Source organism: Sturnira hondurensis, unplaced genomic scaffold, assembly GCF_014824575.4.
Source record: "Sturnira hondurensis isolate 20B ecotype Veracruz unplaced genomic scaffold, ASM1482457v3 Scaffold0002840, whole genome shotgun sequence".
Classification (NCBI taxonomy): Eukaryota; Metazoa; Chordata; class Mammalia; order Chiroptera; family Phyllostomidae; genus Sturnira; species Sturnira hondurensis.
In genome coordinates, this window is record NW_028075471.1 from 21,717,364 (window position 1) to 21,743,845 (window position 26,482).

The window sequence follows — 26,482 nt, forward strand, 5'->3', positions numbered from 1 at the left end:
ACTTCAGAGGGTCTGTCAAGGACGAGAGGCGGCAAAATCCAACAGGGCCGGTCAAGACGTAAAGTGGTTTCCCCCGGGCGTGGCTGTGGGGACACGGAGCAGCTCCTGGAGGGGGCTCCCGAGGGACTGGCCAATGGGGGGGGGTGTGTGGGAACTGGGACAGGAACACAGAGCTGAAGAAGACGCAAGAGAAAAGGAGACTGCAAGAGAAAAAAAAAAGAAGAACCTCAAAAAAACGCACAGTGAAGGGCTTAGCAGAAGCATTTGCAGAATTCGACAAGGACATATATATTTTCCACTTACACCATGTTTATACCTTAAGAAAGGAATTTAAAGAGAGAAATTTCCAGGGGAGTATGAAGTGGATACAAATATAGATACAAGGATAATTAGAAAACTGACAGACCACGAGTTTTGTAAAGTGCTCGTGTATTTTAAATCTTCAGACTGGTGTTTCGTGTCCCCACGAAGTGCTGCAGCAGGAGGGGACAAGGCGGGCAGTCCCGGGGCCTGTCCTGTAAGGCGCTCGGTGCGGAAGTGCAGTGGGGTGGGGGTGATGGGGCCTCTTCCCGGTCCTCTCTCCCCGCCCGGTGACAGTCTGCAGGCTGGCACAGGCATGCGCAGCGGTCACTCCATCCTGAAGCATCAGCACTTCCGGGCGGCCACAGGGAACTGCATAAAAGCCCACGGTATTTCTGGGACTGGGCCTGACACTAAAGTGGCTTAAAACAGCAATAATCAGACTGGCAGTCTTTTTAATTGTGAATCCGAACTGTGAATGGTCAGGCAAAAAGAAATGCAGTCCCATAAAGTTAAATCAAAGCACTGAAATAAACTGAATGTGGAAGTGGAAGAACAGGGTGGCCTGAGAAAGAGCCTCCATGTTGTGCTGAGAGCACAGGCTGTTTCTGAAAAACCCAGAACATCTCTTGGGCTAAGTCAATACAGTTTTCTGCAACTATTTTTGAAAAGCAATGACCGAGGAAATGCTTGGGAGGCACATTCAGGTCCGGCATTAATGGATACAGGATACTGGATGCACCATCCATAAAACATTTAAACACAGTGTTTCAACGAAAACAATGACACTATTTCTTTAGTAAAATCTGATACATTTAATTTTGGCATAATAGTGATTTATTATGTATTAATTTTTCAAAAACACACTCTGGTGCTCACAAAACCTGTGGGCTCGCCGCGCGGGCTACAGACAGGCCTTTGCCCCGAATGCCAGGCTGCTGTTGCACTGCAGGCAGTGGGTGCCGTCGCTGGGGTTGTAGGAGCCGGGGCTGCAGATCACTGGGGACAAAGGGGCGCGTAAGCAGGCGTCCTCAAATGCAGGCTAACAAAGAAGGTTCCTTTCCCTTGAAAACTATCATTTTGCTTTTTTTTTGCCCTCCCCCGCCCCCCGCACATCTCTGCTTTTAATTGTGGTAAAAATGGCACATAACCTAAAATTTACCCTGCTAACCGTTGTTAGGTTCAGAGTTCAGTAGTGGTAAGAACATTCACACGGCTGAACAATTACCTGCCAGAATGTTTTCACTTGGGAGAAACTGCAACCCTATACCCATCACTTACCCCCCCACTTCCCTGCCCACCTCGAGGCCACCCATCCACGATTCGTTTCTGTGCAGTCTGACCCATCTACGTACCTCCTGCAAGTGCAGTGTTAGCCTCCCGCTCTGACCCTGGCTTGGACTGAGACCGTGACCCATCACTGACTCCCTGACCAAGCAGGGCTGGGTCGGAAAGGCCGACTGGGTCACTGACAAGTTACAGCAGAGGCCCCAGCGGTCAGGACCTAGGTGGAACACGTGTGACCACAATAGTGCCCATAATTTAGATGTGAAACAACAGCCCAAACATGGAAAGGGTAGCTTATTTCTAACAACACCCCTATTCTGAATCTTATTTCTATCACTTGCTAAACGTGTAATTTTGATAAAATTACTTAGTCTAACTTAACTGAATCTGATCATCCCTGACATAGAATAATCTATGGCATGACTACGTCACCACAGTTGGCGCCTGGCTTGGGTGACCAGGTAGGCTTCACCACAGGGCCTTGCAGGACACCTACCGCACAAGGCCGCACTGCCAAGGCCAGGGGACGTGGTAGCATCACCTAACACACAGCTGCATATGCAGACATGCAGGCGAAATGCCCAAAGAAACAGGTCACAAGGGAAAGAACAGGAGAAATATCCAGAAAAGGAACTAAGTGAAATGGAGACAAACTACCAGATACAGAGTTCAAAACAATGGTTCTAAAGATGCTCAAGGAACTTAGTGAGGACTGCAACAGCATTATGAAGGACATAGAAACCATAAATAAGAACCAGTCAGGGAGGAAGGACACACTAACCGAAGAGAAGAGTAATTCACAGGAAATCAACACTACTGCAGGTGAAGCTGAGAATCACAGCCATCGTTTGGAATATAAGAAAACACGAAACACCCAGTTGGAACAGCAAAAAGAACAAGGAAATCCAAAATAAATGAAGAACATGTAAGGAACCTTTGAGAGAACTTCAAAAGCACCAATGTGCTCATCCTGGGGCACCAAAAGGAGAAGAGGAGCAGGGAATTGAAAGCCCATTTGAAAAATAATGACTAAAAACTTCCCTAACCTGGTGAAGAAAAGAGACACAAGTCCGGAAAGCACTGAGTCCCACACAAAATGGACCCAACGAGGCCCACACCAAGACACATCGTAAGTAAAGACAAAGAGAGATTCTTAAAAGCTGCAAGGGAAAAGCAATTAGTTACCTACCTACAAGGGAGGTCCTATAAGACTTTCGGCTGATTTCTCAACAGAAACTTCGAAGGCCGGAGGGGATTAGCAAGAAATATTCAAAGTAATGAAAAGCAAGGACCAACAACCAAGATTACTCTACCCAGAAAAGCTAGTATTTAGAACTGAAGGGCAAAGAAAGAGCTTTCCAAATAAGAAAAAGCCAAAGGAGTTCATTACCTAGAAGCTAGTATTACATGGAATGTTAAAGTGTCTTTTTTAATAAGAAAAAAAGATAAAACATATAAACAATAGCATGGCAAGAGGCATCAACAATTGAATGCAAAAAATAAAAAAAAAAACATGCAGGGCAGAAAAAATACACAGGCACATAAACCACAGAATAAAAAGTAATAAATTGAACTTCTTAACTTTTTTCTTAAAACAAAAATGCCAACCTCAGTTGGGAAAATATTTTCACAGCACACATACCAGAAAGAAATGTTGTCCATACTGAAATAAATTAGGTTTCAGTAAAAAGAAAGATCTCTGGAAGTTTCCATACTATTTGGAAATTAAATATCACCAATTGCTTAAATAACTGATTGCTTAAAGAAGAAATCAAGAGAGAAGTGAGCATTTTGAAGTGAGTGAAAATGAACATACAACACGAGAAAACCTATAAGGCTCTACCGAAGCAGTGTCGGGGAGAGAGTTACACCCGGAAGGTCACAGTTACCAAAATGTTCCCAAGGGAACAAAATAAATAATGTGAACAGCCGTTTGTATCAAAGAACTTGACTACTGAGCAAAAACCACATTCCAACAACAGCAACAACAAATGAAAGGCTTTGGACTCTCCGGCGGCTGCACAGAGAGAACACGACAGAGAGTGGCGTGGCTAAGTAAGAAAGGACCGCCCGCGACTCCAGAAGCTCTTGGCCTGCCCAGGCGGGAGAATGCTGGCACGGGGAACGGCACTGCTGAGCGCAGGCCCTGCGGAGAACAGGCTGTGGCTGGGCACACCTTCTGATGGACAGTGGCTGTGTGATGCACAGAGCCGCTGCTGTCCCCCAGGAAGCCTGGGACTGAGATGCCAGTCTCCAGGAAGACCTGCCACCGCCAGGTCTGCCCCTCTGGACTAACGGCACTAATTGCCATGACACACACAGGAGACCTGCATGGCTTTTGAGAATGTTTTGCAAAAACGCTTTTAACCTAATTTAAAACAGTGGAGAGGAGAAAAGAACAGAGAAGACTGAATGACAGTGGCACCAACTCAGTGAAATCTGGCACTTCATTATGGAGCCTGAAGCCCCCAGACGAACAGGCTCACCCTACTCCAGAAAAGGGCGCCTTGCGGACCTGAAGCTGGCTGCCCCGTAGCCTGCGCCGGGCTGCACAGTCAGAGGGTGGGGGGGCAACCTGGCTGGGGGCCTGACCCTGTGGCGCCAGGGAAACCACTGCTGGTTCACGCACTTCCCCCAAAGTAGGTAAGTGACACCTGCTCCAGACTAGACTCGTGTGAACCCAGCAGTGGTTGGTTCTAGAAGAAGGTGATCTGACCCTTTGTGGGGTAAAAAACTCCTGCTCATAACCTTGTCTTTCTTCCTAAACACCTGTCACCCCTAATCCTGCTTTGCTACAATGTGGACACTAAGGCCGAAACCAGAACAGCTGCTTCTCCTGCCTATTTTCAGAGGCACACAGTCTTCTCAAACACTGATTCAAATAAACTACAGAAATATTTAAATCATGTGGAAAGCAAATGACAGGCATTCGCTTGGGCACAACAACGAGAAGGGGCACCCCAAGCAGGAAGCCCGACACCACATCTGCCCACGTACCGCAGCACTCTGGACACTTGGGGTGTTTCAGGGTGTTGATCCCATAGCCTGGGAAGCAGCGGTTGATCCAGACCATTTGGAGGGTGTCTTCGATGTAGTAGATTTCAGGCAATGGCTCTGCACGTCTGCCTAGGACCGTTACTTGTTGATTGAAAAACCGCTCTATGAGATTTTTAGCCTAAAGTAGAAACACAACATGAAAACATTATTTTCACAAATATATGTAATTTTAGAATACATAGGTTGCTTATATATTTAGAAGCAGGGAAAACCAAGTTCTTGAGGTTCTTATTTTTTCTTGCATTCCTAGGACATAAGTAACACATGTAAAAATCAAAAGATGTCGACCTCAAACCTCAGATATTTCCAGATGCATTCCCAGATGTGGCATGAAGAACCCATTGAACATGCACCCAAACTCCGGTTCCTTGGCATCGGAATGAAATATGGACGGACTGTGACCAAAATCAATAAAGCTTTATGAAATTAAATGTACTCTAACAAATGTACTTAAAGTAATGCACTTTAATAATCTTTAAGAAGGATATCATTCGCTCTTTCCACAAAGAAAAATCAGGTTTAAAAACAAAAGAAAACACAGCATAAGGTAAAACCTACAGTTCTGGGTTCCAAAAAATTTAATTTACAAAATAATTAAGGCATCATTGTGATCTATGGTTAATGGCTTTTTTTTGTTGGCAATGATCATTCTGGACAGACTCGTACAAGTCACAGAGGCGTGTCCTTCTCAGGGACGGGCAGGTTCTGTCAGCTGAAGCATGAGGTGTGGGCACAGGTCCGAACCGTCCACACGCCTGTCAGCTCTGCTCGACTATAGCTACTTCCCTTCCGATCTAGTCCTGGCGCAAAGGGGAGGGCTCCTCCTGGTCTGTCAGCACCCCCACTGGGCCCCGCTGGGCCCCCGCTGACTGCCTCCTTCAAGCATCTCACAAACTACATCCTTGACAAAAACTCCTATACACAACTGTAAAAATGATTTTCAATACACTGCATCCAACACATCTACACAACTCCAGTTCTATCACTCAGTTACCATCTTTTTACAGTTTAAATGGTTTTCTTGTGCTTTTGATAAATTTGGGTGAATTCATTATTATTTATTCAGTCAAACAATTTTTCCTTAAGAAAGTGCCTAAGAATTAATTAGATACACACCTTGCATCTAATAAACCACACTTAATTGCCAAACTACAATGAAAAGTTCCGGGAAACACACTCATAATCTCTTAGCTTCCTAACAGTCCATCTGAAAAGAAAATCGATGAAACTAGACCTGAGAAAACCTGATGGGAATAAAAATGATCATGTAAATCAGATCCCTGCTTCTTTTTTTAAATTTTTGTTGTTGTTCAGTTATAGCTGCCCCTCTTCCCCTTTACCCCCTCCTGCCCTGCCCGCCCCCACCACCCACATTCAACTCTCCCTACCCTTAGTTTCCCTCTGAAAAGAAGAATAAGAACAGTTGCTTTATGTGATGAAAATGGAAAGGAGGGAAGACACTGTTTGAACTAGGAACTCTGTGAGCATGCTGACAGCTGACATGGGGTTGTCTGAGCCAAACACAGGGTAAACTGAGGAACCACCTGAGGTGGGTAAGGACTCCAGATACATAAAGGAAAACTTTGCACCCATTTGGATGATACAAGAACCAATCATAATTATGGAAACTCTCCATAAATTAATCATCTGGTTAAAATGCAAGGAATTAATATGGCTGAATAAACATTAGAGAGTATGGGGGGGATAAATGGTGATGGATGGAGACCGGACTTGGGGAGGTGACCACAGTATGACACACAGACGAAGTGCCCTAGAATCATACACCTGAAACCTACACAATCTTATTAACCAGTGTCACCTCAATAAATCCAGTAAAAATATACTTAAAAGTAAATAAATAAATTGCTATAAAGAGAAAACCCCACCAGCTTGTTACCTTCAGGACAAAAGTAATGGATACTGACCTCAGAATGTAACACCTCCACCTCCAACAGGAAAAGTTTTACAATTATCATAACATAAATAATGTAATATTCCAGATATTTAGAAGTGATTTTATAAAGTGTTCATGGTCATTTAGAATGATCAGAGGTAAGAAGATATCATCATAAATTTACTGAACATGAACAACATGTTCAGTACGATGTAGAAGAAAGAACTGAGTGAACTCAATCCTGACAGTTACAGTGTAATTTTCATCCCAAGTGCAGGCACAGCATTCTGGGGGCAGAGCCCTCTGAGAGCAGCCAGTAAACATTATTGAGCAAACTTATTACTTAGACACTAACAGCGCAAATCGCTCTGAAACACTGAACACAGCCAAATAAAAGGGAGATCATCTCAATGCAGTTAAAATGGTGAATTTCAAAGGATTTCATAAAAATATTAGCTCTGTTAAATTCTCATCATTCATCACGTGATGGAGTTTTATTATTCTTACTGAATGCCCTCAGTGTGTGTGGGGGGCAGTTTGTTTTAGAAGCAGCTAGGATGCTCACTTGCACCACCCACTCGGGGCGTGGCCTGTCTCTGCCCCGCCTCCCGAGACCTACCTTGGACAGCCTTCTGGAGTAGTCACAGCTCTGGTCGTCGCATGGCTTGGGCTCTTTTTCAGTGTCCAAGCATGAAACTGAGAAAACACGTTCCTTTTGTAATGGATCTAATGTGCTGTATCACAATACTTAAATTAGCTTTTTAAATAAAAAGTTCTCATCTGTCAACTATTTCTCCTCCACCAAAAAATGATGTGATTTTCCTAATGTTAAAGCCCCCTTTCTTAGTTAAAATCCTCAGCAAAATATGTGTTTCATATACATCAGGAAAACCTCTCAACTACAGTGAACCTAAAAACTATTCAACTTTTTTGATAGATAATGTTTGGCTATTGTGTTAATAAAATTTTAACAATAGGATCATTTTAACTATAGAGTGTGTGTCATGTGACTAATTCTTCGTCACTCGACAGGGATAACCCACAGTGACAATGCGAGAAGCTGGGTGAGGTGGAGGGTGGCAGTGGCCGCAGTGGCAGAAATCACGCACATGTGCCTCCGTGCAGGCTCCCATGGACCCATCCACTCAGCAAATAACTATCGGGAGCTGCTCTGCACCAGGAGTCTAGGATGCACAAGTGATCAAAATCGACAAACCCCACGCCTTTCTGGAAGCTCTATTCTAAGGCAGAGAAAGTAACAAGACACAATAATCAGGACATAGGCACAGTCCTATGTAAAAAGGTGGTAAGTATGAGGGTTAGAGAAGAGAAGAATGGGAGTGGGGAAGAAGGACTGGAATCCAGAGGCTGTGATGCGATTACAGCTGTAACCTGGATGACGACGGATGGCATTCGAGTGAACCGGTGGAGGACTAAGCTGCCTGTGAGATGAGAAAGTCCGACCGGCCCATGTGGAAACTCACACAGGGCACTGAAAGGATGACAAGAAGGAAGCGTGGCCAATGAGCAGAGAAAGCAGAGGGGCTGCAGGGGTATGCAACGCTGTAGGGGTCAGTTTGGTTCTCAGCGTGAGAGAAAAGGAAGCCATTGCCAGATTCCTGGGGGAGGCATGACGTGAAAGAGCAGCAGGACAGGTGACTAGTTGTGGGCCCTGGGCCCTCACCCTCTGTGCACCCACACCTTTGCCCCGGCCTACATGTGGACCAGGTGCCCCCAAGACTTGGAATTGGGCCTGGGCCTTGCCAGTGGCAATGGGGACAAGGGAAAGTGCGAGCTCTTGTTCTCAGATTGCCCTCAGGCCCCATCCTAAGCTTTGCTGGTGGCCAGGAGCAGAGCCTCCTGTGGGCGGCTGCTGCCTGTGACACTCAGCCACCTGCATGCAGCCTAGTGGAGCCTGACCGCGGTCACATCCACACGGCTGTGGAAACAAGCAGTCACTGTTCTGATGCTTAATGTGACCTATTCAGTTATACTTTGTGTCGAAAGAAGAATTTTTAAAAATTCAAAGGCTTCACAGTAACTCAGTTAGTAGCAAAAGAGTGGGTGCGCAGCAGCCACCTGAACTGACCCCGTAAAGCACGGCGAGCGACTACAGTGCAGACAAGGCAACGAAACGCAGCGCAGCGGTTCTGCAGAGTCAGACGGACAGTCGTTCGTCTAGAGCAGCCTTCCAAGTCGGGCTGTAAATTTGCAGGGAAGGGTTTTTATGGCCTATTTTTACCTTAACTTCTTCTAAAATGAGGCCACACTAAATCTAAACCAAAGGAAAGTAAAATCACCTACGTGTCACACATATGCGCTGGAGTTATAAGAAGCACTGGCCAAACGCAGCAAAGCCCTTCGAGTATCATTCACTGGCAGTAAAGCGCAGTGACATAGAAGATGGGGGACCAGGTCTGTCGCGTGTCGACACCACACAACTGTGAGATGCGGCCGTTTCAGTAACGCACAATTGTTTTACTTTGAATCTTTACAAAAGTTTAAGGACATTGTAAGATTCATTAAAATCTATTCATTAAACTAAAGCAAAACCACTGGAACCAGTAACAGAACCAGCAAAGGGACCAGTTTTCAGAATCAGTGCAGGTAACGGTTACCCAAGTGACTGACCCAGGGCCCTGGTTAAGGGAGCACTTGGAGCAATGGGAGGAGAGCCAGCAGGCAGCCTACGCAGCCTGGCTGCTCGGCAAGCCGGGCCCCACTGGATTGCAGAGCGCGCTCTCCAGGCCTGCGCCTCCGCCTCCTACGGAATGCACGCATCATCGAAGCTGGGTGGCTGACTGCCCCCGGAGGAAACCACCTGCCTTTTTCTCAAGATGAGCTTTCTACAAGATAGGACAGTGAGGACACCAGAATGACACCGTGGACACGGCAGAGGAGGAAACCGCAGGCCATGTCCTGGCTCAGATATGCCAAAACATGGCCAAAGCTGCTGGAGCCAATTTGTCGTTACGATGGAAAACAGTTCGTTGTTTCAAACAACCAGGGGAATGCTCGGTTCATGAGAGTTGACTCAAACGCAGCATCTAAAGAGATCTGCATCAAATCACCACCTGGCACAGAGTCACGGCTGACACATTAGAGACCCCACACAACAAAGAACACAGTTATACAGAAGCAGTTTACAAAGTTGCTAAACAAAAATCTATACCCACACAAACAACCACAAACACAAAAGAGGCTGATGAGTCTGATTTCAAGAGTATTATATTAGAATATTCAAAATACACACTTTTCAAAAAATTTACAAGGCACACAAAGGAAGGAGAATATGGACCACGCACTAAAAAGCAACAGATACTGTCACTGAGGAAGCACAGACATTGGACCTACTAGACGTGAACTCTGAACCAACCATCCTGACCATGGTCCATGGCTGGGGTGGCTCAGGCGGCCCCACAAACCGGAAGGTCATGTGGGCTCAACTCCCGGCCACGCCGCGTGCCTGGGCTGCGCGTTCAGCCCCAGTCTGGGCACATGCAGGAGGCAAGTGATCAGTTTCTCTCTGGCACCAATGCTTCTCTCCCTCTCGTTCTCCCTCCCTCCCCTCTCTCTGGAATCAATAACAGAAAACATTTTTTAATAAACAAGCTAAAGAAAATAATAGACAAAAACACAGAAAAATGATGTCTGAACAAATAGATAACACAATAAAGAGAAAGCACTTATGAAAAGGAATCAAAGAGAAACTATGTAAGTGATTGTTACAACAACTCAGTGAGGAATGTGCTGGAGGTTTCCCAGCACACACTCCATCTTGTAGTGGAAGGGGCCAGTCAGTGTGAAGAGCGGTCTGCTGGGACCGCGGTCTGCTGGGACCACGGTCTGCTGGGACCACGGTCTGCTGGGACCATGGTCTGGGGGTGGAAAGAAAGAGGGACGAGGGCGGCCTATGAGGCCTGTGGAGCAGTGGCGAGGACAAAGGAAGGGAAGTACAAAACCGGAGGACTCCCTCTTCCTCCTCTGAAACACTATTTTCTTCCAGAAAGTATTGGGTCTCCACTCTGAATTATTAGGATAAGCACCCCAAGCTGTTAGAATGTTCGCTCTGTTTATAACATTAACCAGTCTTACTATAATTAGACACTTTTACAAATTCAATTTTTGTAGCCATATAATAGACATTCCTTACACTAAATTCCATCCTAAAGTAAATTATCACAGCAGAGTTTAAACTAGTTGAGTACAAACTTCTCATTAAGTACATAAGTCAGTGGAATTTTACTTTGAAGGCTAGAAGAGCTAAGTCAAAGTAGAGAACATGAAAATACCAGTTTCATAACATTTATACTTCAAAACCACTACTGGTAATTCATAGGTCTTTAAAATTAGCTTTGTATTCTCAACTTATTTTCTTAAAAAATTGCATATACTTACCTGCAAATTTAAAAAACAATTCATTTTGAAAACCAGCTTTTTGCATTTTAACATGATGGCATTCAGACTTCAGTAATGAAACTTCACATGAAAGGTCATGAACAAGTTTGCTTAAAATCTGTAGAAGTTTATTCTCAAAAGACACATTATAGACACTATTGCAAGGAGCTGCGTGGTACCGAGCTGTGAACTGGTAATAGAAACGAGGCTCACGATACGCTGGGGAGACACGGAGCAGAGAATAGCACAGCAGTTAGTTAAGCAAGTAAAACAGATTACAACTGTTCAAGAAAAATCATTATACAAAATAAATACATTATTTAAATATGTCATCTCATTGCCTTCTGACCTCCATGGTTTTTGACAAGAAGCCTTTAATCTTCTTATAGACTCTTAGTATATAACAGGTTACTTCTTTTTTTTTTTTTGCTGCTTTCAAGATGATCTCCTGGTGTTTGATCATAATGTTTCAGTATTGAATTCTGTGCATTTAACCTACTTGAATTCCATTGATCTTCCTGAATATGTAGATTCACGCATTTTATCATACTCAGACATTTTTGGACATTATTTTTTGAAGTATTGTTCTAGCCTCTATCTGTTTTTTCTCTCCTGTGACCCTCCGTTATGCACAGGATAAAGGAGCAAAGAACATGCAATGGAGAGGAACAGTACCTTCTGGACAGCATGTGATAAAAAATGAAACCGATCACTCCACACACCACACACAAAAACCAACTCCAGACAGACAAGAGACTGGAACATAAGACCTTAAACTGTAATGCTTTGCAGAAAACATAGGCAGTGAGCTCCTCAACACAGTCTTGGCAGTGAGTTTGTAATCTGACACCACAGCAAAAGCAACAAAAGCAAAAATAAACAGGACCACATCAAACTAAAAAAGTTTTGCACAACAAAGGAAACCATCAATAAAATGAAAAGGCAACTTACCAAATGGGAAAAAATATTTGCAAATCATATACCTTCTAAAGGATTAATATCCAAAATACGTAAAGAACTCATATAATTCAACAGTACAAAACCAAACAACCCAATTTAAAAAGTTGGTAGCAAATATGAATAGACATTTTTTCTAAAGAAGACATACACATGGCCCACAGGTACATGACAAGACGCTTAACATCCCTCAACCTCAGGGAAACACAAACCAAAACAATGAGATATCACCTCACACTTATCAGAATGCAATTCCAATAAGAATAACTAGCATCAAAAAGGCAAGAAACAACAAGTGTTAGCATGGGGAGGGGGACCCTTGTGCACTGTTGGTAGGAATGTATATTGGTGCAGCCACTGTGAAGAACAGTAGAGGTTCTCTAAAAAACCAAAAATAGAACTATCGTAGGATCCAGCAATCCCACTCTGGGTATTTATTTGAAGAAAATAAAAACATAAGTGAAAATCACAGACTACCTTACCCCAACTTTGGGTAAATCAAGAGCAGTAAATAGAAGAAAACAAAAAGGCAAGTGCAAGGTAACTAAAAGAAAATTAATGTACAAAGCAATACAGAACTTTGTAAAAATTCTAACGAGTATAGATGTGTGCACCCCCATGTTCACTGCAGCACTATTTTCAATAGACAACATTGGGAGACAAACCAAGTGTCTACTGAGAAACCAATGGCTAAAGAAATTGTGGTGACAGGTATGAAATGGAATATGAAAAAGAATAACATGCTTCCATTTGTGACAACATGGATGAATCTTGAGGACATTATGCAAAGTGGTGTAAGTCAGACAGGGAAAGACAAATACCATGTGATACCTCATGTAAAATCTAAAAAACAAAAAACAAACTCATAAGCACAGAGAATGGACTGTAGATTGTTGATTACCAGAGGCAGAGAATGGGGCTGGGGTAAAGGGAGTCAAAGGTAAAAGAAATAAATAAGAATTGAGAAAAGTAGGACTTCCGGCCAAGATAGAGGCATAGGTAGGTACATTTTGCCTCCTCACACAACCAAAAGAAGGACAATGACAAATTAAAAAACAAAAAACAACCAGAACTGCCAGAAAATTGAACTGTATGGAAGTCCAACGACCAAGGAGTTAAAGAAGAAACATTTATCGGGACATGTAGGAGGGGCGGAGATGAGCAGTGGGGGCAGAAAGGACTCATGGGAAGGTGGCGGCTGGAGGACCAGGATGAGCAAGGCAGAGGCTGGCAGAGCAGGTGGTCCCACACTGGTGTGCGGATAAACCGGGAGGAAGAACTGGGGTGCGAGAAGAACATGCAACTCAGAGTTCCACGGCGGGGAATAAAGACCCAAAGCCTCTGACTAAAAACACCTGTAGGGGTTGCGGTGTCAGGAGAAACTCCCAGCCTCACAGGAGAGTTCATTGGAGAGACCCACGGGGTTCTAGAACGTACACAAACACACCCATCTGGGAATCAGCACCAGATGGGCCCACTTTGCTTGTGGGAAATAGGGGAAGTGACCGAAAACGGCAGAGAGCAGAGTAAGCGGCACTGTTCCCTCTCAGACCCTTCCCCTGTGATGTGGGTTGCCCCGCCTTGGTGAACACCTAAGGCTCCACCCCTTACTACTTAATATCTAGGCCAAGACAAAAAAAAATGGCCCAAATGAAAGAACAGACCAAAGCTCTAGAAAAAAAAATACAACTAAATGATGAAGAAACAGCCAACCTATCAGATGCACAGTTCAAATCACTGGTAGGATGCTCACAGAAATGGTTGAGTACAGTAACGAAATAGAGGAAAGAGTGAAGGCTATGACAAGTGAAATAAGGGAAAACATACAGGGGACCAACAGTGACGGGAAGGAAACTGGAACTCAAACCAATGTTTTGGACCAGAAGGAAGAAATAAACCAGAACAGAATGAAGAAAGAATTTTAAAAAGTGAAGAGAGGCTTAGGAACCTCTAGGACAACTTGAAATGTTCCAATATCCAAATCATAGGGGTGCCAGAAGGAGAAGAGAAAGAGTAAGAAACTGAAAACTTATTTGAAAACACAATGAAGGAGAACTTCCCCAATCTGGCAAAGGAAATAGACTTCCAGGAAGTCCAGGAAGCTCAGAGAGTCCCAAACAATTTGGACCCGAGGAGGAACACACCAAGGCACATAATGATTACATTACCCAAGATTAAAACAAGGAGAGAATCTTAAAAGCAGCAAGAGATAAGGAGACAGTTACCTATAAAGGAGTTCTCATTAGACTGTCAGATAATTTCTCAGAGGAGACCTTATAGGCAAGAAGGGGCTAGAAAGAAGTATTCCAAGTCATAAAAGACAAGGACCTACATCCAAGATGACTCTATCCAGCAAAGCTTTCATTTAGAATGGAAGGGCAGATAAAGTGCTTCTCAGAGCAGGTCAAGTTAAAGGAGTTCATCATCACCAAGCCCTTATTATATGAAATGTTAAAGGACTTATCTATGAAATAGAAGATCAAAAGTATGAACTTAGGTAAAATAACAACAAACTCACAACTGTCAACAATCAAACCTAAAAAAATAAAAACAATGCAAACAACCAGACCAAGAACAGAATCACAGAAATGGAGATCACATGGAGGGTTATCGGCAGGTAAGTGGAGGGGAGAATGGAGAAGGTATAGAGAATAAGTAGCATAAATGGTAGGTAGAAAATAGACAAGGGGGAGGGTAAGAACAGTATAGGAAATGGAGAAGCCAAAGAACTTGCACGCACGACCTGTGGACATGGACTAAGTGGGTGGGGGGGTTTGTGGGTGGGAGGTGGGTGCAGGGCTTAAGGGAACAAGGGGAGGGTAATAGGATAACTATAATAGCATAATCAGTAAAATATATTTTAAAGAAGAAAGTGTTCTGGATATGCTCCCTTTGGGGAAAAAGATCCCAATAAGATACTGAACGGACAAGATACAGCCTAAAAGAAAATAACAATAATTTGAAAATAACAATCAGTAAAAGAACAGTATCTAGAAATACAGTTTTAAAGAAATTCTGAAAAACTCAACAGTAATGTATCAAACAATCCGTTAGAAAACAGGAAAAGATATCAGAAGATGTTTCACCAGCGAGGACCTGCCGATGGAGGATACGCTCTTAAAACGTGTTCGAGACTATCAGACACGGGGCGGATGCAAGTGAAAACCGAAATGAAGTATCACTTTGTGCATTCCAAAACGGCTGAAATCGGAGACGATGACACCCCGGCCGGAAAAGGACCCAGAGACGCTCCTGGGCCCGATGCTGTGGCTGCAAGTGGCGCAGCCCTGGGCAACCCCCCACCCCGTGACTCGCCCATGGCCCACAGAAACCAAAAGGCCCGCACAGAGCCCCGCACAGCGTCTGCACCTGGATCCTACACAGCCCTGACTCTCGGCAGTGGAGATGACCGACGCACTCGAGCGTCCAGCTTGGACTTTGAGAGCGCAGAAACCAGGAGGAGCACTCAAAGAGAGCTGTCAAACAGGCCAGCATTGGAGAAGGCTGGGAAGCAACAGGGCACCCAGGAGGCGCGTCTCACCATAGACGACGAACTTGAGCTGGAGGTTCTTGACCACCTCCTCCACCGTGGGCTTGTACTCCAGGAAGCACGTGTAGACCCCGGTCATGCCCTCCTCGAAGTCCCGGAACACCAGGCTGCCTGTGGACGTGATGTGCGTGGTGCTGTTTTCTGGGGAGCGACAGGGGCAGGACTCAGTCTCTTCCACCGCAGGAGGCGGAGGGAAGACAACTGTTTTCTGTGTGGAAGGAAACCGCTAGGATTTATCTGCAGACTCATTTGCCGGAGTCAGGGGCACGCGGGCGCCTGGGGTTTGCTGACCACAGCTGCTGACCTTAGCCTTGTCTCCTAACCTCAGCTCTGCACCTGCCCCGCTGCTGCCCGCACCACCACACCTGGAGCAATCTCAGATGAGCCCTTTGCACTGAGCTGGGCACTCACGATGTGTACACTTGCATTTGCACACACACAGCTGCTTCCCACACGTGAATGAAGAATATGGCCGTGCTTACCACACAGGGCTGCTGCCTGTAATCATCAGTGTGTGGAACTGCTTAGAACTAAATCGGACACATGACAAATATGCTATATACTGGTTCTTTTTATCAAATTCAAAATACTAAAAATACTCTTGCAAAATGCATATATACTTACACATACATATATTTGTACATGTGCCTTCACATACATGGTAAATGTGTATAGAAAAGCCAGAAATGATATTGTAAAAGTTGAGGATGATGTTTACTTGGTAGAAGGGCTGGCTGGGAACTTTGTAAACCATTTGCTAAACGGGCCTCCAGCCCTGGTGACGGCACACCTGGGCTTGCAGAGCCCGTCCATGCGTGGGTGTTTGTTTCTTGGCCTCAGGGCTTGCACTCGTCTTACCTACATTTGCACACGTGGGGCCTTCAAATCAGCCAAGATCAGTCAACTGTGAGACATTAAAACATACAAGAAAACGAGTGTTTCTCTAATGTTTCTTCAGCAAGCTTTTGCACAAGCACATTTCTTCCTTCATCCAAGATGACAAACCTGTAGGCTGTCATCCGCAAGCGCTCTCCCAATGTGCCAACAAGGGTTAAGAAAGAAATGAGGACACAGGGTGAACAGAACAGTATAGAAAAACACCCTCAGAAGGTGTGCAAAGATGATTAGATGCTTCACTGAACAGACCTTTAAGATGAAAATTCATTCATCTGAACTCTTAGCAAGGCTGAGCGAATCTACGTGTTTTGAACCACAATGCAAAAACAAATCAGCATTTAGCAAATGAAAATTAGAATAAAAATGAGATATGCATTTCAAAATGGCCAAACAAGAAGCCGAATGGAGAAAACGCTGAGCAAGTGAGTCACACCCAGAGTGGCTGCCCTGTGGAGAAGTGCCTCTGTGAGAACAGGGCCTGGTTTCCTGGGCAATGTGGGGGAACTGAGCCCACTGTTGGGAGGGGCCTGGGTCCCCCTTCACTTCTGGACCAACGCCCAGGCACCCAGCACCCCTGGCACCAGCGCAGCCTCGGTGATGCAGCCAAACACGGCCAGTCTCACCACGCTGCATGTTTAAAAGCATGGTTTTGATGTGGAAATATTCCACATGCAGGTTAGTCCCCATTTTCAAAGTCGATAGTAATATTTAGGTTAAATTCAAATATCCACATTGTCAGGATTTTGGTTGGATGGAAACATAAAATAAAAGGTAGGAAACTATTACTAGTGAAGTTTCAAACTGCCCCCATGTGGGGCTGCATGGAACAAACACAGCCATGTCTACAAGGCCGAGGCTCAGAGTACCCCTGTGTTTTTAACAAAAGCCCGGATTGTGGTTGCTCCTTCACAAATGGGTGACTAATGGGAGTCTGACAAAGGCAACCACAATGACGTCTCGAACTTCAAACACATGTGACACCTCTGGTGTGGCACATGGGTGGCCAGAGAACTCCCCAGTCGGTGTCGCGCCTCGTCCATCTGGGCTCAGCAGGAGGTCTGTGGGAACAGGCCTCAGCTCCCAAAAGTGGCCCCAGAACCAGGAGTGCAGGGCGAGGCCCGTGCACAAGAAACACAGCCGCCCCTCCTCTCCTCTGCACAGCTGGGCAACACTGACTGGGCTGGGCCCGCCTAAGCAGCACATACCTGAAATGACTTTCCCCTTGGGCCCGTGCCACTGGAACAGCGGGTCGATCAGCTCTGAGTTCCGCAGCCGCTGGGTCACGCACAGGACGTGGGGGCTCCTCTGGTGGAGCATGACGTAGACCTTCACTGAAACACAAGGTCAGCGTGTGCCCGAGGCACCATTGGTGTACATTTCCAATGTCAGTATCAAAATTGTCATTCAGCATTTAGGATAATGAAGGTAGGTATCTAAGGTTATAATGGCCACACAAAATGAACTGGGCATATTTCTTTTATAAATTTTCTCTAAAATAATATACAGTTTTCTGTCCCAGAAAAAGTCTAAAACTTGGTGCTCTTTTGTTTTACTTAGCAAGAAGAGGTAGAAAAATGAACTTTTAATTACCTATTAGGAGAATTTAATTATTAATCTACTAAGTAACAAAATCAAGTCTGTCTTAGAAATTTATATTTAACTATAGTTATTTAGAGTTTATTTAGTATAACATTATTAGAATGTAAAGTTACTATTTTTAAATTTTATTACCTTTATGTACTCATAATATTCTACTTTCATCATTCTCTCATGAAACATTTACCAAGTTTGTCCACTAACTGCTCCAAAGACAGCCACTTCACCGACTTTTCTTCCCTGATCTCCTCCATTAATCTCTTCTGTTACTTCTTTACTGTCTGCCTTAAACTCCCCCTTCCTTCCCTAACTTCTTTCACAAACACTGACTGCACAAAACCGCCACTCCTGCGGCTCCTCAGCCTGATGCTCTGGCCCTCCGCCCACCACCGCAGCTCACTCTGTAACCTCTGCCGCCTGCAGGGTCAGCTCCGCCGGTCTCCCTAGGGGAGCACGGGTTACCCTACTGTGTGGCTCTGCTCACATCAGTCACGAAGGCCCTCTCATCTTCGGAAGTGCAGCAGCACAAATAACTGCTTAAATATTAACAATTTCTGTTCATTTCGATACAACGCAGGCAAAGTTAACATCTGGGACAGAGAGCAAGAGCAACGTAATACCTGAAGTTACCTGCAACAAAGAAAACCACTCATGGATTCACAACCAAAACATAACAATATGAAAAGATCTCCTTTGAAAACAGCAAGAAAAACGATGTTGCAGAGGCAGCAGCAATTTCAGCTGAGCAGATGGGAAAAAATGTGGGTGACATTTCGTGCTGGCAAGGATGTGGGTGAGTGCCGCAGGGGAGGTCTGCTGACACAGCCATTCCGAAGAGCGACGTCAGTGAGACCCAGACTGCCCGGACCCTAGGATGGTGAGCTTCCACTCCCAGGCACGAGACAGCCAGGACACTTTGGGACAGGTACCAAAAGAAACTGACAACATGGCACTCATCACACACACCTCCCCCAAATGGAGTGAATTAAAAATGCAACAAGGATGTATAAATGACTACCAAATCGATGGATATATGAGTGAATAAAAATAAAGGGCCAACTGAAGAAAAAAGAATGAATGATGCGTGACTAATTTAAAGAGAAGATAATAGAACAGAGGAGACAGGTGCTGGGGCCTTGGATGGCAGAAGCAACTGGAGAAATTCTAGGCACAAAAAAAAAAAAAAACAGGCAGTCAGGATTCCATGGAGGCAAATTAGTAAAATATCATATAATATTATACTTTGTGATATAAAAAATACATGAATACATGATGAACTGAAATGTTAATCCATTTTCATGAATAAGTAATATCCAATATAAAAGCATTGAAACAGGAAATTAGTTTTACTTAAGTGTTTTATAATTCAGGTTTAAGTTTACAGTTTTAAAACAAAAGCTGTAATAAAAGTTGTGATATCAGTGAAAACGATGAAAGAAAAAACTCCAAAAATTATCTCCTTTTAAAGGTAATGAGAAAAGTAGTAGAAATTGCTAGCACTCAACATTTTCATTACTGTGGAAGTTAATCAGACTTGCAAGAACCCAGTAAAAATGTATTCAAGAAAAACAAGTGTATCTTGGTGTAATGGGTGGGATTATACCTCTCTGCAAAGTCATATGGTAAAGTCCTAACCCTCAGTCCCTTAGAGAGCAAGCTTGTTTGAAGACAGACTCTTTACAGTAGCCATCAAGTTCAAGTGGGGTTGTGAAGGCAAACCCAGGTCCAACGTGATGGGGTCCTGATATAGGGGAAGGTGCAGACAGACAGATGTAGAGGGAAGCCCCATGAAGAGATGCTGGGAGAGGACGCTGCGTGTAGCCGAGGAGGAGGACTGGACCAGACCCTCCCCCCATCTTCAACAAAGGCCCCTGCTGCCCAACCCTGGGGACTGCCAGCTCCAGAACTGCAGGACAGCCCATGTCTCCTGCTCACTCCGTCCCTCCTGGGGAACTTTGTCATGGTAGGCCTGGAAGACCAAGGCCTGGCCAGGACAGAGAGCGCATGGCTCTCTCACTCTCAGTATCCCCACCCTCCTCAGCTCTGCGAGAGCCCTGAGAAGCCACACACCACAATCACAGGCACAATGGCCACCAGGAGAGAGGTGGGCAATTTCAAGGGTCTCCAAGGCCTCCTTCCTGGAGAGCCATTGTTTTGTTTTGTTTTGTTGACATTTCTGGCAGTTTCCTAAAAGATACTGCTCACGAGGATGATTTCACTTGACCTGATTTGGAGTGTACTTGCTGTACAAAGCTCTCTCCCAAGGCTGTTTGTCACAGACACCCAAAAGCTGTCCTTTGGATGTAACTGCCTGACACACTGAGTAACAGCCCAGGGGAGCCAAGGGGAAGTGCATGCCCATGAGAACTCTATGCTACACACCTGGGAAGACAGGGGGTCCCATGCATGGATGGGTGGGATGCGTGACCGAGACTGGCATGCTCACTGAAGACCGAGAGACCTCGAGTTCTCACCTCTGGCCAAAGCTGAGGCTCTGCACCGCAGAGAGGGAAGAGTAAGGTCGGGTTGTCAGCGGCCAGTTAATGTTCCAGGGATGCCGTAAGGAGCACTCAAGGGCCCTCAGCAGGGACTGGGAGACAGGCTGGCTCCAGGTGGCTGATGGGTCTCCGGCAGCCATTAGCTTCACTGAGTGAGCTGAGCACTGACAAGCTGCTGACAAACACTCACGGCAAGGAGCAACAACACCGACACCCAAGCAAGGGGAATCTCCAGAGTTGCTACATTATGTGACTTAAAAAGTCCAGTTTTCAACCAAAAATATGAAGCATGCAAAACCAAGAAAGTAGAGCCACAGACAGGAAGAAAAGAAGGCAACCAAGATAAACTATCTCTGAGGAAGCCCAGAGTTTGGACTTCCTGCACAAAGAAATTTAAATCAGTTATTTTAAAATATGATCAAAGAAGATCATTCCTAATTTGCTGAAGAAAAGTATAAAAAGTATGGCTCCTCAAGTAGAGACTGCCAATAAAGAGACAGAAATTATTTAAAAGAATCAAAAGTTAGGCCCCAGTACAGGGCCTAACTGAACTGGCAAATTCATTACAAAGAATTTGTTTTCACCTGAGCAGGTGAAACAAAAAATAAACTTGAGGGTGAGTCAGTTTGGGATCATCCAATCTAACAGCGGAAAAAAAGAATTACTAGAAATGAACAGTCTTCACAGACCTGCAGGGAACCACTGAGCATGTCAGTGCACATATAACGCAAGTCCCATTGAAAACTGGAGAAAAGGGGACAGAAAAATATTTGAGAAATGATGGCAAAATCTTCCTAAAATTGATTTTATAAAACCATGAATCTACACTTCCAAGACGCTAATGAACTCAAACTACAATAAATTCAAGAGACCCACACCCAGACACACATGATTAGCAGTCAGCATCCAAAAACAAAGGCAGAATTTTGAAGACAGCAAGAGGGAAGGCAATGCATTACACACATGTGATCCTCAGTACAGTCAGTAGCTTACTTTTTACCTGGGACCGTAATGCAATAGGAAGTCCGAAGAGACCTAAAACAAGCACATTGTTTATATGAGTGACCAGAAGACTTCCCAAAAGGCAAGTAAGCCTACCCCAGATGAATTCACTGGTGAGTTTTTCCAAACAAGTAAAGCAGAATTAATCCACAATAGCTCCCACATGCTTCCCAAAAATACAACAGGAGGGAACACACCCCACCTCATTCTACAGAGCCACTGTTACCCTGAGACCAGCATCTGACAGGTGCAACACAAGAACGCGACATCTCCCTCAGGAACAGAGACATAAAAATCCTTCAGTTGTTAGCAGCCAAGTCAGGAGCATGAAAAAGGATTATACATCAAAATCAATGGCTATTAAGCCCAGGAATGCAAGGCTAGTTCAAAGTACAAAAATCACTCCATGTAATAACATATCACATCACTAGAATAAAGGACAAAGCCTCATGGCCATCTCAATATATGCAGAAAGAGTATTTGACAAAGCCCAGCCTCCTTTCACAATAATGCCTCAGGCAGTTAACAAACTAGGAATGGAAGGGCACCTTTTCAACCTGATAAAGGGCTTCTACACAAAGCTCCCAGCTAGCATTATACTTACCAGTGAAAGGCGGAAACCTTTCCCTCCAAGGTCAGGGATAAAATTAAGGTGTCTCCTACCATCAACACTGAACTGGAAGAGTTTCTAGTTGGAGCAATTGGCAACAGAAAAAAACATATGGATTGGACAGAGAGAAATAAAACTGCCTCTATTTGCAAATGATATGATGTCACATATGGAAAACCATGAAGATTAATTCCTCCTCCCCTTACACACACGCATGAGCTAATAAAAGGTTCGGCAAGGTAGCAAGGTGGCAGGACACAATACTAGTTTGCAGAACTCAGTCGTATTCCTAGATTATAGGAGTGATCAGTCCAAAAACCAGATAAAGAAAACCACTGCATTTACAGTAACACCAAAAAGGTAAAATATTTAGGAATACACTTAACAAAACAAGTGCAAGGCTTGCACACTGACAACCACAAAACATCACTGAGGGAAACTAAACACCTAAATTAAACACCTAAAACATCAGTGAGGGAAGTTCATTGAATGTGAACTGGAAGTTCACGAATTGGAAGACTTAGTAGTGTTAAGGTGGTAAAACCCCAAAGTCAATCTGCACATTTAAGGTAATGCATATTAAAATCCCAATGGACTTTTGCATAAACTGACAAGTTAATGCTAGAGTTAACATGGAATTTCAAGGGGCCCAGAATAGTCAGAGCAATCTTTAAAGTGGTAAATTTCATCGAACCATCCTGAACGATTTCAAAACTTAGTACAGAACAGCAGTAACGGAGACAGTACAGCACTGGCCCCAGGGCAGACATATAGGTCAACGGAACAGAATTTAGAGTCCAGAAGAAAAGGACATCTATGGGAAACTGCTTTTCAGCAAGAGCACCAAGACAATTCCTCTTGTCTTGAGAACGAAAATGTTCTTGAACAAGTGGCTTTGGAACAACTGGATATCCACATGCAAAAAAAAAAGTATGATCTCCTACCTCACACCATATTCAAAACTAATTTAAAATGCTTAAAAACCTAACGTAAGAGATGAATTATAACAGTCATCTAAAAACACAGGATTAAAACTTGCGAGTGCCGATTATGCAATAGTTTTGAAGGCACAACACCCAAAGTGCCAGCACCAAGCTGAAAAAGGAAATAAGACTTCATCAAAATTTCAAATGTATGCTTTAAGAAACACAATTTAAAAAATGAAAGCACAGTCCACAGAATGGAGACAGTATTTTTCAAGTCAAATCTCTAGTAAGAGTCTAGTACCCAGAATGTATTAAAAAAAAAACCTACCAAGTCAATAATAACAACATCAACCCAATTTAAAAATGGGTAAGGACCTTAAATAGGCCTTTCTATACGAAGGTATGCAAATGGCTCACAAACACAGAAGAGGTTTGACATATTACTCATCAGGGAAATGCAAATGAAAACCACAGTGAGAGTCCACTGCACACAGACTAAGTAGATTTGGAGTGTGTGAGCACAGAGACACTCGGCCAGCAACGCTCACAACAGCGTTGTTTAAAAGAGCCAGTAAGTGGGAGCTACCCAAACACCCACCAACTGATGGGTGTGCACAAGTGGCCCACCCACACAATGGAGTATCAGTCAGCTATGAGAAGAACTGAAGCACTGACACATTCCATAATATGAATGGACCTGGAAAACACTGTGCTAAGTGAAAGGAGCCAGACACAAAATGCCACATGTGTGTCATTCCACTTATATGAAGTGCCCAGAATAAGCAAATTCATAGAAACAGGAAACAGATTAGTGGTTTCCAGGAGCTACAATATGATGGCTGAATGGATATGGCATTTCTTTATGCAATGATGAAATGTAAAATTACAGTGTGTGCAAACTTATTAATATACTAAAAACTACTGGATTACATGCTTTAAAGGAGAGATTTTAAGACACCTGAATTTACATGATTAAGAAAACATTCAAAAAATTTTTACTTGCTATGCCTCATGACTACTGCAAAATCTTATGAATCCAAAGTCTTTATGATATATAGATCTCACTTGAAAAAACATCTAGTATATTTGAACTGTATATATTTCATAATATGGTAATTATTATATAATAACAAGAAAACATTATAGGCAACTCTAATTACATTAACTTTTAGAAATAACTATTTCTGCACACTTAACACAGTTACGTGTGGAGATTAGATTTGGATTAATCTGAGTATAAGGAAACAACTTTAATCCACTATCATAGAAGAAAGAGGCTATAGGAGACAATAACAGCTGAGGAACAGTAGACTTTTGGACAAGGCTGATAAAACTTAAATCAATGCTAATTATTTTCTGAAAATTACAGGAAATCTATTGATACCTGGAGAGTTTGGCAATCCCACTATTTTCAGCACATCTTTGGACAAGCGAAAACCTCTTGGTAATCGAATCAAATGCCCAACTATCAAAAATACAAAAAGAAATGAGCAACAATCTGCCTTGTGAGAAATTCCAAGACATTCAAATAGCACAGCATCATAGTACACTTGATCTTGGTCAAAGAGGTGAACCATTAGTCTGTACCCCCTGAGAATGGTGTCCTTGTTCCAGCCCTACTGCCCTTATCATGCAATAAAATTAATCTCTCCCCCACTCCCCCTGTTATCTCTTTCCTCCACCTTTTTTTATGTTCACTTAAAATACTCTCTTCATTTGTAAAAGTCTAAATCCAGCCTCCTTCAAGATGCAGATCATGTGATGTCCCCTCCTCCTTTAAACCTTCTGTTTGCTGATCTCATTTCCGACCTTTCCCAGTCTATCACCAGCACCTCTCTTATAACGCCCACTCTACACTGTATTACGGTTCTTTGTGCACATATATAGTTTTCCTTATTAGGTTAAAAGCTCTGTTTCTAATAGGATCAGTGTTTGTGCCAACTCATCAAGAATTAGCACCAAGCACTGTATCTTGTACATAGTAAATATTACATAATGATTGTTAAATATGATATACTCTGCTATTCTCCAGTCACTGTTGAATGGGCAAGTGTGATGGATATACTAGTGTGCACAGAACTAATGGGAGGAGCAGTATTAAAAAATGCTATAAAGCATTACCCAAATCCTTGAATTGAGAGGGAAGAAAGAAAAAAGAGTATGGTGTTCAAAGTCAAAAGACCTGAGTTTAAACCCTTCAGTTTTCTCATCTGCAAAATGAGACTACATTCCAGATTTCCAGAGTTGTTGCAGGAATTAAATGGAATATTTTATAAACTATAAAATGTGTTAACACCAGTCTTTATTTTTCACAGTATCCAGGTTACAATACTGACTGCTTATTGTACTTCTTATAAACTTAAGTTTGATTTTCTTATTGGACCATAAGAAGGCATGCACACCCTACCCTTTATCTAGTATAGGACCCTGGGCCAAGCTCACAAAGCACCCGTTCCCTAGAGGGTAATGAAAGGTTACTGGTTACTTCCTGCTTCTACCACAACATTGACCTTTACAGTCCTGATGCCTAGGTTTGTTTCCTCCTACGAGCTTCACTCCATCCCTTTCCTTTCTCTTCCTTTTCCCGTGCCCATCACCAAAGCCCTTCTACGTTTATATTCTTGGGAGGACTTCTTTCTACATTATCCCCTATTTGAACAATTTTTAGCATTTTAAACAAATCACTTTCGTGTTTATTATTCAAGTCTCGGAGATACTTTATTTTTATAAAAGCCTAACACAAAATCTGAACACAGAAACGCAGCCAAACCCTGCCTAGTTACATGACAACAGTTCAAGTCAACTCTCACTTCCGTGTTTGTTCATCAGCATCTTAGATGTAATTTCAAAACAGGATGGAAAAGGTGAGTGTAGCCACTCCGTTGAGTGGCTACAACGGAGGAAACGAACAGGGGCAGCAAGATGTCAAAACCGAAAACCCAGAGTTCCCTGCATTTACTACTAGAACCAACAGATGGCGCTCCAGCACCAAGGACAGCCTCAAATCGGGACCGCTGGCTCCCTGGCGAGGTACACGTAGCACCACCCGGGCGCAGGTGGCGCTGGCGAAGCCGCACGGACCACTCAGGGCGTTTACTAAGAGCCGACCTAACTAGAAAACGTGACTGTGCACACGGTATTAACGTCCCCGTCCAGCGCTCCCGTGTCACGCGGGTTCCTCCCTAGGACTTCTGCCAGGTGCCGGCCGGGAAGGCGCTTCGGAAGGTCCGCGGGGCACAAGGCACAAACGCTCACATCCGGAGCCACGCCCAGACCGACCAGCGGCGGCGCGGAGCCCTCACCTGCCGGGGGCGCCTGCACTACAAAGGCAGAAAGCAGGACGACTGCGGCCCGGAAGAGCGGGAAGCCCGCAGCCCGGGCCTGCCGCTTGCCCCGCCGTGCCCGGCCGGGGGCCGAAGCCTCCATCCACACGCCGCCGCCCGCCACCTGCCGACCGTCGGCGCCACCCGTCGTTACCCAGCGCGCGCCCACCCCCGCACCGGAAGTTGG

General features: G+C 44.1%; 1 protein-coding gene across 1 annotated transcript; it reads right to left on the reverse strand.

Annotated features, from left to right (window-relative positions):
* Window positions 1-1,095: 1,095 nt before the first annotated feature.
* On the reverse strand, window positions 1,096-26,478 carry ZPBP (zona pellucida binding protein). Its single transcript, XM_037041077.1, has 8 exons — window positions 26,275-26,478; window positions 24,357-24,437; window positions 17,546-17,671; window positions 15,435-15,584; window positions 10,937-11,155; window positions 7,158-7,234; window positions 4,585-4,762; window positions 1,096-1,299 (listed from the first exon to the last, which is right to left on the reverse strand). The coding sequence occupies exons 1-8, from the start codon at window positions 26,396-26,398 to the stop codon at window positions 1,205-1,207; spliced, it is 1,050 nt and encodes a 349-aa protein (XP_036896972.1). The 5' UTR covers window positions 26,399-26,478; the 3' UTR covers window positions 1,096-1,204.
* Window positions 26,479-26,482: the final 4 nt, after the last annotated feature.